This window comes from Serinus canaria, chromosome 1 (genome assembly GCF_022539315.1).
Source record: "Serinus canaria isolate serCan28SL12 chromosome 1, serCan2020, whole genome shotgun sequence".
Classification (NCBI taxonomy): Eukaryota; Metazoa; Chordata; class Aves; order Passeriformes; family Fringillidae; genus Serinus; species Serinus canaria.
In genome coordinates, this window is record NC_066313.1 from 104,306,362 (window position 1) to 104,321,181 (window position 14,820).

A 14,820-nucleotide genomic window follows, 5' to 3' on the forward strand; every position below is an offset into this window, starting at 1 on the left:
ATTACTTCATCAGTTGCTTAATGTGCCTAATTATTATGACGCTATTATGGTATGACAGTCCAGTAATACTCAAAATAATTACCTAGACCTGTTTATACAGCTTCTAAATTTGTGCTGTCTTCACGAGATCAAGCACAGCTAACATGATTAATTTCTGCCTTCATGATAAACTATCTCTGAGGTCAAGGGTGTTCAAAGATTTTCAATCAATAGTATATAATAGCTGCTGATATTAACTTTAGCAGTAATTGCATCCCACTTGAAGTACTGCTGACAGCACTATGAAGCAAAAGACAAGGTACCTGATAATGTAATATACCAGTTTAATTAGGATTCTAAAATTCCAAACAATTTTCAGTGATTCTCTTTTGCTACCACAGAAAATACTGCTGAGACCAATTGATGAAAAAATCTGCATTTCAGTTATTGTGAACAATTCTGTCAGGTCTAAAATGCATAATAAGATAGGGTGCTGTAAGTTCTTCTATAAAGCTCATTCTGATTTGAGATGAAACTTTGAAAAACTTCCATATGAAAATAGAAATTTCCTACCATGTTACATTTTTACTGATGCTTTATTTTCTGCTTCAGTTATTACTCATAAGGACCCTTCAAAGACATGGCAATTTTTTTACCATATTCTGAACTTTTAAAAAGATAATTTATATTCTAAGCTTCTCTATACATTATTTTATGCTTGTATGTTGTTATTCTGTTTTTGGAAGAATGTGAAAAATTTTAAAACATAATTTAAAATATGGAATATTATTATTTGTATACAGGCCTTTTACCAATATTTTGGTCATAAATGAACTTCAGAAAATAGTGCACATACCATTTGTATTATAACATAGTTTGAATATTTTTTATGGGATCATACTAAACATAACTTCACTTGCTGTCTTTCCATTAATTTCAGAATTTAAAATAATCTTATACACTCACACTAACTTTACTAAGTTTATCTCTTCTTTTCTCCTGTTGCCATGTGCTCAATATAATAATTTCTACTGCCAGAAAATGCACGGTTTTATCAGATACCAATAGAGTGAAGTGGACTAGGATGCTCTTAAAATTTTGAAAATTAGCCATACAGTCACGAGATAATTACATTTCATTAAAGTGATTTTTATTCCTAAGTGTTTTATTCTTTCCCTCAGTCAGTCTCAGTATTACTGCAAATAATCCAGCCATACAGGCAGGACAAAATGTATTGTAGTTCTTAATGCCACTCTATCAAAATACAAGATGCATGAATTTTTTCCTAATTAGGAAGATGGGATTAAGAACAAAAGTTGTATTCAAAGATTGTATTCTGAAAATGCACTTAGGTTACCCCAAGGACTGTGTTTGAAAACATCATATCTTTAAAAATGCATAAAGTCTGTTGAGACCTCACCAGAAATAAATCAATGAGAAAAGAAGCAGCATAAAACTAGTCAAAGCATTAAGTATTTAACAAGATTAGTTATATGAATGAAATAAAAAGAAAATATTTGCTTTTTGAAATCACTTATCTGAGGAAATGAGGATACAGAATGTTCCTACGTGTTCCTTATTGCTGCAACATGCTTAAAATTCCATCTCAGTCCAGACTGATGTTTCAATATCAAAATAACTTTGCTAATTTAAGACTCCTAATATTGTTATTTGTTTCTTAAAACTAACACAAATTTATTTTGTCTTGGTTTGGTTTTTTAAAACTAAACATTACTTTCACATTGAATGGTCTGCAAGGATGTCAGGAAATCTGCTGGAGGCCAAGTCAAAATCTCTAAGCAATCTGATTTTAAGTTGCATTTAGGGAAAAAGGTAAATCAGAATTTGAAGACTAAGAGACAGTCTCTAGTGATAGAGACCAATAAGTCTGTTAGTAAGCAATAGGAAAATGAAACAGCACATGCACCAGCACACTGAAAGTACAGTCTGCCTCTAGGAATAAAGAATGCAAAGCCTGCTCAAAGCCTTGAGCACTCCTATAATGAAAAAAAACTCCAAAACAACAAACCACCAAAGCACCATCCTAAAACAATTCTGAAAAATAGTGAAGGCAAGAGAATTGTGGACAGAATGAAGTGGTAAAGAATCAGCTATGCCTGGAGTCTTCATTGTGACACAGACAAAGGAGATAGTAAAATTCTTTGAAGGCATATAAAGAAATAGTCAGCTTATGATTCCTCTGTGTTTTTTCTCAAATATAGCTGTTACCTAAATTTTGTAACTACAGTAAAAGATGGAAAAAGAAAGGAATGTCAAATCATCTGCAAAATCATTAGGTTTAGCCATACAGTAAATAGTTTTTAAAAATTGTTCACTTTTTTTGTAAATGAAATTAAGCATGAATATGTGAAAAAACCCAAAAAAAACATACCAATCAACCAATAAAAAACAACATGGCAAACTTTAATTCTAGTTTTAGCTTTATCATTTAAAAAAATGGAATTCTATTAACAGAAAAATGCAGTAACCAAATTGCAGCACCAGCAGCATTTCAGATATAAATGAAGCACAAATATCCATGAAAACCCATTCTCTTTCAGTTTAATAAGAAACATTTATCTCTTAAAATGAAATATTCAACATAGGTCATAGAACTGTGTACTAGACCTTGGGTATTCTAGAGAAACAAAAAATACACCATGGTGGTGCCTTTCTCCTCCATCCTCAGGCCTGCTCTACCCTTTCAGGGGCATCTGAGAGGCTTTTACCAAAATGCTGAATGATGAAACACTTGACCAGACCAGCTGGCAGGGTGAAGCATCTCTGACCACACAGACCTAACAGAACCAGAGGGCACAGTCTCAACCTGCACCAAGGGAAATATAGGTTGGATATTAGGAGGAAAGTTTTTTTATGGAAAGAGTGATTAAGTTCTGGAATGGTCTTCCAGGGGTGGTGTCTCCACTGCCTCCTTGGGCAGGCACCCATGCCCCAACACCTCAACTAAACCATGGCACTCAGTGCTGTGCTTCAGTTGAGGCACTGGGGCATGGGTTGGGCTCAATGATCTCAAAGGTCTCTTCCAACCTAATCATTCTGTGAATTTAGGGAATACCAGGGGCTCTTGTATGATACAGGTGGGAACAGCACTGACTGCAACAGGAACATCAGCTGCCCCACCCAGGTGGGGAACTATCAATCATCCCTTGACAGCCCTGAAGTATTTCCTACCTGAATCAGCCAACATGGAGGGGTACAATTTTAGCTGGAGTTCTAGAAGAAATTTTGGAATGTTTTGGAAATTCCAGTAGTAACTAATCTGAGGATGGAAATTTTGCAGATGACTAAAGCCAATCACCTCATGACCCTGTCAACAGTAGTGCTGAGAGAGTCTCTTTGAGGTCTCCTTGAGCACTGTGGGCTGCAGCAGGTTTTGGTGGGATGGCTCTTGGAGCTCCAGAACCTTCATGTTTGCAACACTCACAAAACCATCCCTGATGATGAGGTTTAGGGTCACACCCCCTCATGCACCTCTACTCCTCAACATGCAACCTGTTCCTGCTCAGAAATATTAAGGGATTTGACCTGAATTTCAGTGAAATTGAGAGGAATTACCTTTATGCAAAGTTGTACACCTCTCTTGGTGTGCAGGCGTGTGAATCGATTTTGGTATGAATGTTGTTATCATGAATCTGTAATAAGATATAGCCTAATTTAATTGCAATTAGGTCATTCCCTCTATTTGATATTTCCTGATTAATAATTTAGGATTTTCAAATGGGTAAATTTCCTACATTCCAAAAGCATGATGTACTGCAGCAAAAAATTCAAGTCATCAGAATTAATTGTTAGATGCCTTTTCTGTTAGCATTTTTAAAACAAAACATGTGCTGTTGTGATCATAAAATGTTTTTGCCTTCTAAAACAAACTAACAAAGAAATAAACACAAAGATAATAAGTTTAGCAGCCTAATTTAATTTACTCTTTATTTTGCCTTGCTTATGGCAAGATTTCAGAATCATCAGCCTTGTGTAACAGGAACCACTGCTGAAGGTATTACAATTAAAAAAGAGGTAATGAAGTAGGATAATGATAGTAAATTTAGAAAATACCAGAACAGGCCTTATTTGAGGCAGTGTCACAAGAATGTTCCCAGGAGCATGAGTTCCTCTGAGTCTCAAATCCTGTAACACTCAGAAGTTACATAAGTACTAACAAAAGACTCAAAACAAAAATTCTCATCAGCCATCATAAATGATATTGGTGTGTCTTCCAAAAATCAAAACAGGAAATAAATATAACACAGCCTATGGGTTCAAATATGTTAGAGTACCCACTCAAACTGAAGTATATACAGTTTAAATTGCAAAATCATTTAAGCTAATCACAGTAAGTATTTTCAGTCTGTTCCTAATCTTTGTTCTGTATTGATCGTAAACTCAAAGTTTGGCTTTGAGATCTTGAGAGAAAACCCAGCTAAAACTGAGGCCCCACATCACCAGACTGTGCAATTACAAACAAACAATCCTTGCCTTGAAGCCTTTATAATCTAATAGAAAACACTACAGCACCTTGTGTTATTGGAGCAGTTCCTGAGATCTACTTTACTCTTGAACAACATCTACCAAATGCTCATTCACTCAGAGCAGATGTTAATTTGTGAATTCTGTTAGATTTCTTGACAAAAAGCTCTCAAATAATTAAGGTGAATTTAGAAAGAATCTCACTCTCTGGAAAGTTAAGTAGACAAAATCAGATTGTTTAGGGAGGTTTTTTGGTTGGTTGGCTTTTTGTTTGGTTGGGGTTTTTTTTGCCATTGAAGGCACAAACAAAACTCTTAAATACTTCCATAACAAAATATTCATGTTTGTGGGGTTTTTTTCTTAAAGCAGTTAGATTTCTAAAATAACAGTATTAAAATCATAGTAAACACCTTTTAGCAACCCATGTCATTCAACTCAATGATTTACATACAATGTACAGCACAGATCTTTTCCAATTCAGCTGTTAAAAACTGTTAAAGGAAGAATGACTTGTGCATTATTCTTCAGATTGGTGTAGTGCTTCTTGCAAAAGCACAGACAGAAAATTTTTGTGATCAGAACCTGTAGTTCATCTTGCAGTCTCCAGAAACAATATTCAGTTTTAAGACAACTGTAGTGACTCAGTCATGGAACACAAGACGAACTTCATGAGAGATAAATAGCCAGATAATGTAGCAAAAAACAAACAAACAAACAAAACCTGAAAAACCCAGTAGTTATCATTAATATGTTCTTCCCACTAGGAGGGAACAGAGAACCACCTTGTCTTTCTATGGAAGGCAATAGAACATAGTGTCAAACACTGGAAAATAAATAAATATAGCTGATCACATAATTCATATAAAATAATTGGCTCCTATTTCCAGGTTTCAGTAAAATAAAACTTGTATGAACTGTATTACATAACACAGGTGAATAATGGTTCCCATTTCCACCACACTAATTGAAAATTAGCATTCATAGAACTCTCTGCTCATCTTAGGACCCTGAAATTCAGAAACATTATTTTTATATACCAAAATTATTTCCTGGATATTTTCATTTGATTTCTAATACCAACCCAATAGCAGGACCTTGTCCAGTTTCAGTACATCTTTATAAATCTTCTTTTAAACTACATTTCCACAGAAATGACAAATAATTGATTTTGACTGTCACTTTAGGGGGGATATGGTGAGACACATAAAACTGTGAAACTGAGAAATAATTGCCATTCTAATATAGCAACTGTATATTGAAAAAGCTGTTCTGAATATGCTCTCTTTCATTTTTTCTTTCCCTTCTAGCATTTTTGACAGGACTGCCCTTTATGCATGCCAAGTCTTTGCAGACTTTATTAAAGTAACAAATCAAAACAAAACTCAAAAAGCCATTATGAAATTAGCAAAATTCTGAGACATGTACATCTAAAATTTAATATAGTCAGAGCTTGAGTACAGCAGTCTCATACTCTTGTTCTGATCAATGCATAAACTGGATTTTGTCACACTCCACAATATATTATATATCCTTTAATCATTCAATAAAAATTGAAGTTTGTGAAGTCGTAGTATGTGGGGCAAAAGAAAATATTTATTTCTCCTTTTAAGTAGAATCCGGGTAGAATAGTTGCTTGAATTTAGAAGATATTCAGCAAATGCAAAATAGTTAGACCTACAAAATAAAAGTTTTGTTTTTTTCCATAGTGGTTTTCATTCCATTGTGAAAAGTCAAACATTTTAAAGATTTTAAGAATTGTGTAGTTGATATAGTTTTTTTTTTCCCAGCCATCAAAAGCCTAGATTTTGAATGAGAAGCTATAGCATATCTGTATTGCACTTATTTTTAGAAAACTGAGAAATACAATATTTGCTGTCTGCTGAAGTATAATAGAAAAAAAAAAGATTGAGATCAAAAAATGTCTCATAAATATCTAATGTTGTCCTGAACTTCTGCCATAATCTTCACTAAAATAATATCACTTTTTGATTTTTTCAGTTTTTTATTTTAGAAGGAAAATTAATTGCATACACAACTTGATGTGAGCAACAATGTGTGAACAAATTTCTTTCAAGAGCTTTAAATATCACAAAAGAAATAAACAGCCTCTCTCTAAAATATTTCCTTACAAGTAGGTGTTGGTAATGAAGTATTTGATAACTCTTTAACACAATGTGTCAAATAGTTGTAAATAAAGTAATTTTTGGAAAACAATTACTCCACTTTTCTGGATTTTTTGATTTCATATGATTGAGCTCTCTGAGGTTTTGTAATCTTTTTGACAGTGTAAGGGAAATATTGATCCTTTGTTGTCTGCTGTGCCTAAACTCCAGGGTTTTCATAATGCAGATTTTTATAATGCAGAGTGCTTCTTTTAAAACAGTTCACTTTTTGAAGCAACATACCATTAACCTACTGTCTTGTCCAGCCTGATAACTACAGGACTTTATGGCTTTAGATGGAATGAAAATCTGTATGTGATAGAATTTGTAAAATCTGTAGGGATGAAAGATTCTAAATAAAGTTATTAAAACTATCCATCTGAAAAGTGCCCCATCAGGACCTAGTTGTACTAATTTATAGAATTAATATGTATAGAGAGCTATTCCCCAGGAGTCTTATCCTTCCCTGATGGTTTTATGTAAGCATTTTTGATGGCCAAGCCTAGAGACTCCCAGGCTGGCCGGTCTTCGAGTGACAGGGCTCAAGTCTCACAAGTTATCTTCACATCTATCAACACCCACAGATTTAATCATGTGTCATTGTGATCTCTGATGCAATACAAGATTTTCTTTTGGAAGACTTATAGAACCAAGCAAATGATTTTTTTTTTTGAGGCAGAAGAGCCAATATCATCCGCTTTCAAACTAGACATGCATTTAGTCACTCATTTCCCAAAATTTCCAAGACATAGGCAGATTAACTGAACAAAATGACAGAATAAATAAATTTGACTCTGAAGTGTATTATCTATACATGTCACTGATTATAATGTCCAGATTAGCCCTGACACCAAGACAAATTCATTAATATGAAAAAATTTGCCTCTTCCATTTCCTTTATTTTTTATATACAGACAAAAAAATGCTTGTGAAATAGGTATAGACCTAAATCACTCTCCCACATCCCCTGGTGAAGATAAATTCCCCCAAACAACAAGGCAGCTTTATTCAGGTACCACAAAGTTTTACTGATCCAGCCCAAGAATATTGTTTTCTCCAAGACAGAGGAAAAAAAACCTCAATTTATTTATTCTACTCACATATAAAAATTATGCCACTCTACATCTGTATGCTAGTAGCTATTTCAAAAATATTCCTAATTAAAGGTTTGAAAAATGCATCCTAATTAATTGCTTACAAGATTTAATTCCGTTTTCAGAATAAACAATGCTGTGATTTATAATAAAACTTTAATAAAAGCCACAGATTGTCACCTAATGGTGAAAGAGTAGGCAAATTCATAAAATCAGTTTCAGATTTATTGTTTCCCATAACCTTCAGACATTTTAATGTCCTACTACCAGTGACAATAAATTAATTAGAAACTTTTAATAGGATACTGCAAATTAGGCATTGTGTGCAGTAAAGAAAAATTAAATAACAGATTTATTTGTAAAGAAATTCTTCTTACAGCTTGAAATAATAGGAAAATATTTTTACTACAAATTTGGAATGAACTATCTTGGTATTTCAATACTTCCATTAGTAGCAGCAACAAAGGTGAGAAGACTTTAAACAGTAAAAGAAAGGGTAAGGGTTCATATATATAAAGAAATTAACTTGTAAAGATCACAGAATTATTTAATATTTTGCTTGGTAAGGAAGAAGTGACTATTTTACTAGGAATTAAGTGAAAATGAAGTCTTTCCATTGTTGGTAGAACTTCAGTCAAGAAAGGCCCAAGAAATTATTTTTAACATAAGCTGAAACCAGAAAAAGAAGAGTTTTGCTCAGTTAGTTAGCTCAGGCAGAGCTCATGTATATTACTTGAAACATTTCCACTGAGACCTCAGAAATGGACAAAAGACTGAAATCCCTGGGATGTCCCTGAGACTTTTCTTTCTCAGGGACAGTAGCATTCTGCACTCAGAGGTGTTTGACAAGAGGATGATACTCAGTAGAAAGAAAACAATTATCTTTGAATAAATGACCTAATCAATATGTGAGTAAGAACTGACAGCAGTCATGAATGCTGGCAATCCTGTTGACACCATTTTATGTATCCTTCCAGACATATTCTTGCAATATGAAGGATATTTTAGTATGTATGTTGATTATTCTAATTAAATATTCTTGTAAAACAATGCTAAATTGGTTTCTAATTTATTCCAAATTCTGTATTTTCTCTTATCACTAAGAAATGATAGAAATTGCTATGAACAGTGTATTTTGTTTAAAGTTCTACAAATTTTCTGACAATATGTCCCATCACCAAAAAACACAAGTCAAAACTGAAGTAGGTAAACAAAATTGAACAGTTTGAATCCGAACTGGAATAAAGAGAATCATAAATTTTTGGAATAACCTTTATCACTCAGTAAAGCAGGAAGTACATGTAAAAATATAAAATCTAAAGTATGAAAGCCAAAATCATCATACATATAAAAGTATTTTTTCAATCTTTATATTTGGGGGAAAACAGAACAAACTATCCACCTACTTATCACTGTGCTTTCATGGTAGAAAATAAGTGCCTTGAGCACTGAAACACTTTTTTTTCTCTCCTCTCTACTCTGATTGCATTTATGCTCCATCCCAGAAAGAACTGCTTAAATTTGGTGGTTATTAAATCATCAAAATCCATATAATCCAATTTAGACATAAAAAAGGGAAATTATTAGCATGACCATGACTTTCAGCACTGAAGCTTGGATTCTTGATATCTTCTTACTTTAAACATCTACAAGGCAAAACTATGATGTTCCTGACAGCATGGTGCTGCAGGAAGGAGGTCTAGAGAAGGCATGAGTCATTCACAAGCCTATTGCAGGCAGGGCTAAGTACTCTAAAATGTGAATGCTGGATGGTTCATTGTATGAACAGTTAAGACCTGTTTACAAAGCAATTTACAGAACAATTTCTACATCTAGGGTATCCTCAGAGAGCTGAGTATAAATATTAGGGCCCATCATTTAATATTTAAGTTCCTCTGAAACCTTAAAAAAACCCCACTTTTTATATTTATACCAGTAAATGAAAACAAATATTTGAGAAATTAATAATAGCATAATAAGAATATTTTTAAATCAATTAAATTATGAAAAATAAAGTACTCATCACTGACCAGTCACAAAAAATGAACATAATGAATAAAATGAAATTTCCTCAAAATTAAGATCCAGAACCTCATATTTGTTCTACTGAAATTGCACCACTTAAAACAATAAAAAAAAATTTAATCTTGCAATCCACAGTTGCATACTAAATATAGAACACTGAGAAATTCTTAAGACAAATGGAAAGAAGAAATGCTCTGAAGGTTCTATGTTTTTAAAATAAAAATATAATTTTTAAATTCTGAAGCAATGATTCAGGTATGCAACTTCACAGCCCAGTTCTGAAACTGTTCTAGAATTCCTCCTTTTGTGGCTTTTTAGCACAAAAAATGTGGCACATGAACAATCCCCCTTAAACCCCAATTCTAATCCTTGCTTGCTTATTTGCTGTATGTTAACCTAGTATTAGCTTCCCACATAACATGATGGTTTTGCTGGTTTGTTTTAATTTTTTTTCCTCATATAGAATGCAATGTAAATTGGGGCTGCAAGGCAGATCAATCACAAGATAAGAAAATAAAAGAACGAAGTTTAGGAAGATGACTGAAAATTCTGTTCTAGCATTCATCCATGGTAAGATGCAACCACAAAACAGCACCTGAGCCACTGTGTGGCTGATACAGATGGTGTTTCAGTTTGGGTAATAGTGTGCTATTTTGAGAACTCGTGTTCCAGAGAGAGAAATAAGCCCAGGAAGTAAGAGACAAGTTGTCTGGCTACCATGTGAGAGCAGATTAGAAAACTGTGGCCTTTGTGTACTGAACATGGTCTGATAGGGAAAATGAGTGCAGCCTGTAAGAACAGAAGGGGATAAACATCAAGGAGCAGATAAAACTGAACTACAGCTCAGTCCTGGAACTAAAATAAGTAAGCTAAGTGCAAATGCAGGTGGCTGAAGAAGCTACAGTCACCAAGCATTAAGGAGTAAAAAGACAGAAGAACCTCTCTGTCACAATAATGAGAGGGGGAAAAAATCCTTAAGAAGTTTGAAGACAGAGTTCGATACATTTCAAAGGCATTACATGATGTGCTTTCCGTGAAATGTCCTTTTTAACCTTGTGTCTCCTAATCATAAAATATGTCAATTAAACTTTCTTAAAAAATGAAACATGGTATTTCTTCTCAGCACCATAAGTTCTGATCTCAGAAAATTCACAATAAGAATATTTAAGAGTTCATGACCTGAAGTGAAACTATTATTAGATTTCAGTCACATTATTTATAATGCATAATGTTGTTTAATACTATGCCATTATACAGCAAAAAGGAACACACCTCCCCTCCCCAAATGCACTTGAAAAATGTAATTACATTTTAACCTCTATTAACATAATCATCTAATCATACTGTTGACTATTTCATTTTATATCAGCATTTGACTCTATGTATTTATTGAATATTAACGAACACATTAATCTTTACTTTTCCAAAGTAGTCCTACTCAGAAATAGTACTACAAATCAGAAAGTTTTGTATATCTTTCTTTTTCTAAAACAGTTCCTTCTCCAGTACCAGACTATTCACTTGCTTGTAAAGCATTTTCAAACAAATCCTGTTAATTCTGAATGTGGTTAACTAAGCAGCATGATCTCATTAATAAAACAAGTTGCTACTCTAGTAAATCAGAATGCTCAGCTGTTTTAACTGTTTCCCTAATGGAAATTGTAATGATCTCTTCAGTCAGCCTCACTTTTGAAACAAGACCCAGCAAAATAAAGAAGCAATGAAAGAATGGAAACAGTGCAACTTCAGACTTAGCATACTGTCACAAATACATGTTAACTAACATTGGATCTGCATTCTTGAGGTTAGTGGGATTATTTTTGCACCACTTGAATTTTCATTAGAAAGGTACTTTTGTCTGTTTTACTGAACTAAATGAAATTTTTGAGTGACAAATTCATGAGTTCCTGGGATTTCCAACACAAGAGAGAAGGGAAGAAAGAAAGAGTTTGATGGATGGCAAAAAGAAAAGAACACTTTACAAACATATATTCAAAATGATCTCATATGTTGCATAAGAAAATAAATGGATAACAAAAGAGAAGGAGACTAGGTCAAGGAGGAATGTAAAACAGAAGCAGTCTTCTGCACTGAATGCAAGTTTCTGCATAAGAACACATTATCTCAGGGCCTTTCATTGTGATGTTCAGTTTGGGATGAACCTTTTTTTCATGATGCTAAGAAAATAATGCTTCTAATCTGCTGAGACTTTGAAATGTGCTACACACCCAGTGCATTTGTAACATCTACAATACATCTTACCTTTGTCTGGGCGCTCTAAATAATCAACCTTCTCCAAGTGAAAACGCAGATTTAGCAAGGAGTTAGAAATAAATTTAAAAAAAAAAACTCAGATCAATTTTTTTTTGTAAACCTCATTTGAAGCTGCTCAAGGATGCAAGAATATTGCCAAGAAAGGTGATGGTGCACAGGCAAAGCAAAGAAGAATGGGTAAGGCTTTGTAATACCTTTGTGTCTACCTAGATACACATCTTACCTTGATAATATATATGTTTTTCAAACTGTGGGACAGAGAAAGGCACTTGAAGTTTCACAGAACATACACATAAGCTCTTCTACCTTTTACATATGCAGCAAAAAGCATCTTTAATTCCTTGATGACATTCTATTTTATTACTCAGACCTTAGACACCTTTCTTCAGTATTCAAAGCATTGAAAGTAATGTGCAGAAAAAAATAAAAAAACCTGCTATTTTAACTGCTTCACCTTAGTGTGTTACTTAATAGGTGTATATTTTTCATATATTTGCACCACACAATTTTGTTTTCCTTTCAAGAAATAACAGCACAAATATTTTTAAAATTTGACTTGAAATACTAAAATTCAAACCACATGATTTATTTTTTTTAACTGTAGGCCAAGAAGTAGGTTAGTGTTGCATTCAAAAACACCTCTGGCTTTAATGTTAGACAGACCTAACTCCTTTCAACCTGAAATCAAGTAATTCAATCCAGCAATTCAAATTTACAAGTGCCAATTACCTTAACAGCCCTTTTTTCTTATGCACAAATAGTAATTCATAACATGAATCCAGAGTCTGGTCAAGTTATTCAGGTGAAACTATCTACTTCCAAAACATCAGTTTGGAATTAATTCTGCATACCCATTACCATTTGAATTACAAAAGAGGGAAATGAAATAAACTACCAAGAAACTAGTGTTATTATTTTCCTTATGATGCTCAAAGAGCTTGCAAGATGAAAAGCATACAAATTGGAACTGGACACACAGCAGCTAAGTGGCTATTCTGTCACACTGCATTTCACAAATAAAAGCATCCTCCAGGTCCTTTGATTAAAACATGAAACAGACAAAATGAGCAACACTTGCAAGACATCGTTCATGGAATATCTCTTGCACAGCTCAATGGCTAATCACATTTTTTCCACAAGAATGTAAAATTAAGCTTGATACTCCTGCTGGTCATAAATAACAAATGAAAATTTACAAGCACTTTAAGTAAAGACCAAAGAAATATGTAACTACGAAAGTAGCACAATATACCATGTCATCCCATATCTTATTTCATTTAAAAAAATATCTTACAACAAGCTAATAAAAATTTTTATTAACCAGAAAAAAAAACCCACATCTGAACAAAATTGGGACTGTCCACTCAGCACTAGAAATCCTCCTTAAATGAGCTGCAAAATAGATTACCCAGACCTTAAAATTTCTTAAACCCCACAGAAAAACAGAATATAGGCTAATCAAATCATACCTGGATAAATTGCTTGGTTTTCACAAGCCCCACGTCTCCAGCCTCTATCTGTGCTCTTGACAGCTTCTCTTCTGTTTCACTTAGCCAATGATTAAATCTCTTCATGTCAGAATGAAAAATCTGCCACTTTTCCAAAGATTTGTCAAACCGCCTGCAAGTATAAAAGGAGATGAAATAACAATCTACTGATAGTTATTTATTGACTACAAAAAAAAAAACCAAAACCAAAAATAAAGAGAATAATGTTGGAAGTCTCAGGTTAAAATCAGTATAATATTGATGGCATAATACATTAACATTTATAACAGTTATATCAAATGGCAATATGGCATCACCTCTTAAGTGAAATTATTTCTAAGCAAAGGCATCACAACAGTATTTTATCAATTTTTAAATCCTTTTGAAGAAAATTCAGTGGTCATCAAGTGAATTTCCACCTGCACTGTGCAAAGGGAATTTTTAATAAAACCTATTTCCTATGTTTCACTTTCAGTATTTTCTAGTGATAATTATGCAAAAAAAAGAAAAAGAAAGTCCTGAAATAAAAGGATGATAAAAAAATAGAACATTAAAAATTAGGGTTTTGAACAATAAACAAGGATGAAAAATATTACTACCATGTCTGCAAGTCTATAGCTCACTACAAAAAGACCAGATAAGTACTTCCAGCACTTTGGGAAGATCTGACCTCTTTTTGTCTAGAGTGACTGATTGATCTTCTGCTTCAAGAACTGTTTGAGTTGGCCACTGCCAAATATGAAAGAAATGAAATGAAAACAGATTACAAAACAGATTATAAGGTGGTTTGAAGATAGCCTACATCTTAAGAAATTCAGTTCTCCTGTGTGTTAGATTGGTATGGAAATGTAAGAACTAATCAGAGATTAGCTAGAATGTTTTGTTAGAAGATCATCATTAAATGTGTTACTCTGTTGTTTAGTTTAATAATCCTCCTTTACAGGATTATAATAGATTTCAGGGTGTACTTAAAGGATAAAAACAAAGATGCTCAATTATTTCTCTATGAGATAATCTGGTTCTGTATGGGCAAACTATACGATTATTTGAATGTTAAGGAGTTTAATTCACCAAACAAAATGACATTACTATGAGGGAATACAGATAATCTTCTCCATTTTACTGATGATTTATCATTTTTTAAAAGAAAATACAAGCAGACTATTGATTTGATTAAATATTGTAGTCACTCATCTAACTTGCTTACTAAAATGACTGTGATAATTGAACATGGTTATCATATTTTATTGCTCAAAATTTATCAAACCATAGTTTAAAGGTGCATTATAACAGGGATTTTTTTATAGATACCTT

The 14,820-nt window shown here is 33.2% G+C and overlaps 1 protein-coding gene across 6 annotated transcripts in view; it reads right to left on the reverse strand.

The window, feature by feature from the left end:
* The window catches only part of DMD (dystrophin), a 971,087-nt gene that overhangs the window by 523,237 nt on the left and 433,030 nt on the right, over positions 1-14,820 (reverse strand). For all 6 annotated transcript variants that reach the window (XM_050969735.1, XM_050969772.1, XM_050969742.1 and 3 more), the window contains one exon: positions 13,489-13,639. In XM_050969735.1, coding sequence (XP_050825692.1) covers positions 13,489-13,639 — 151 coding nt within the window. The remainder of the gene's footprint in view (positions 1-13,488; positions 13,640-14,820) is intronic.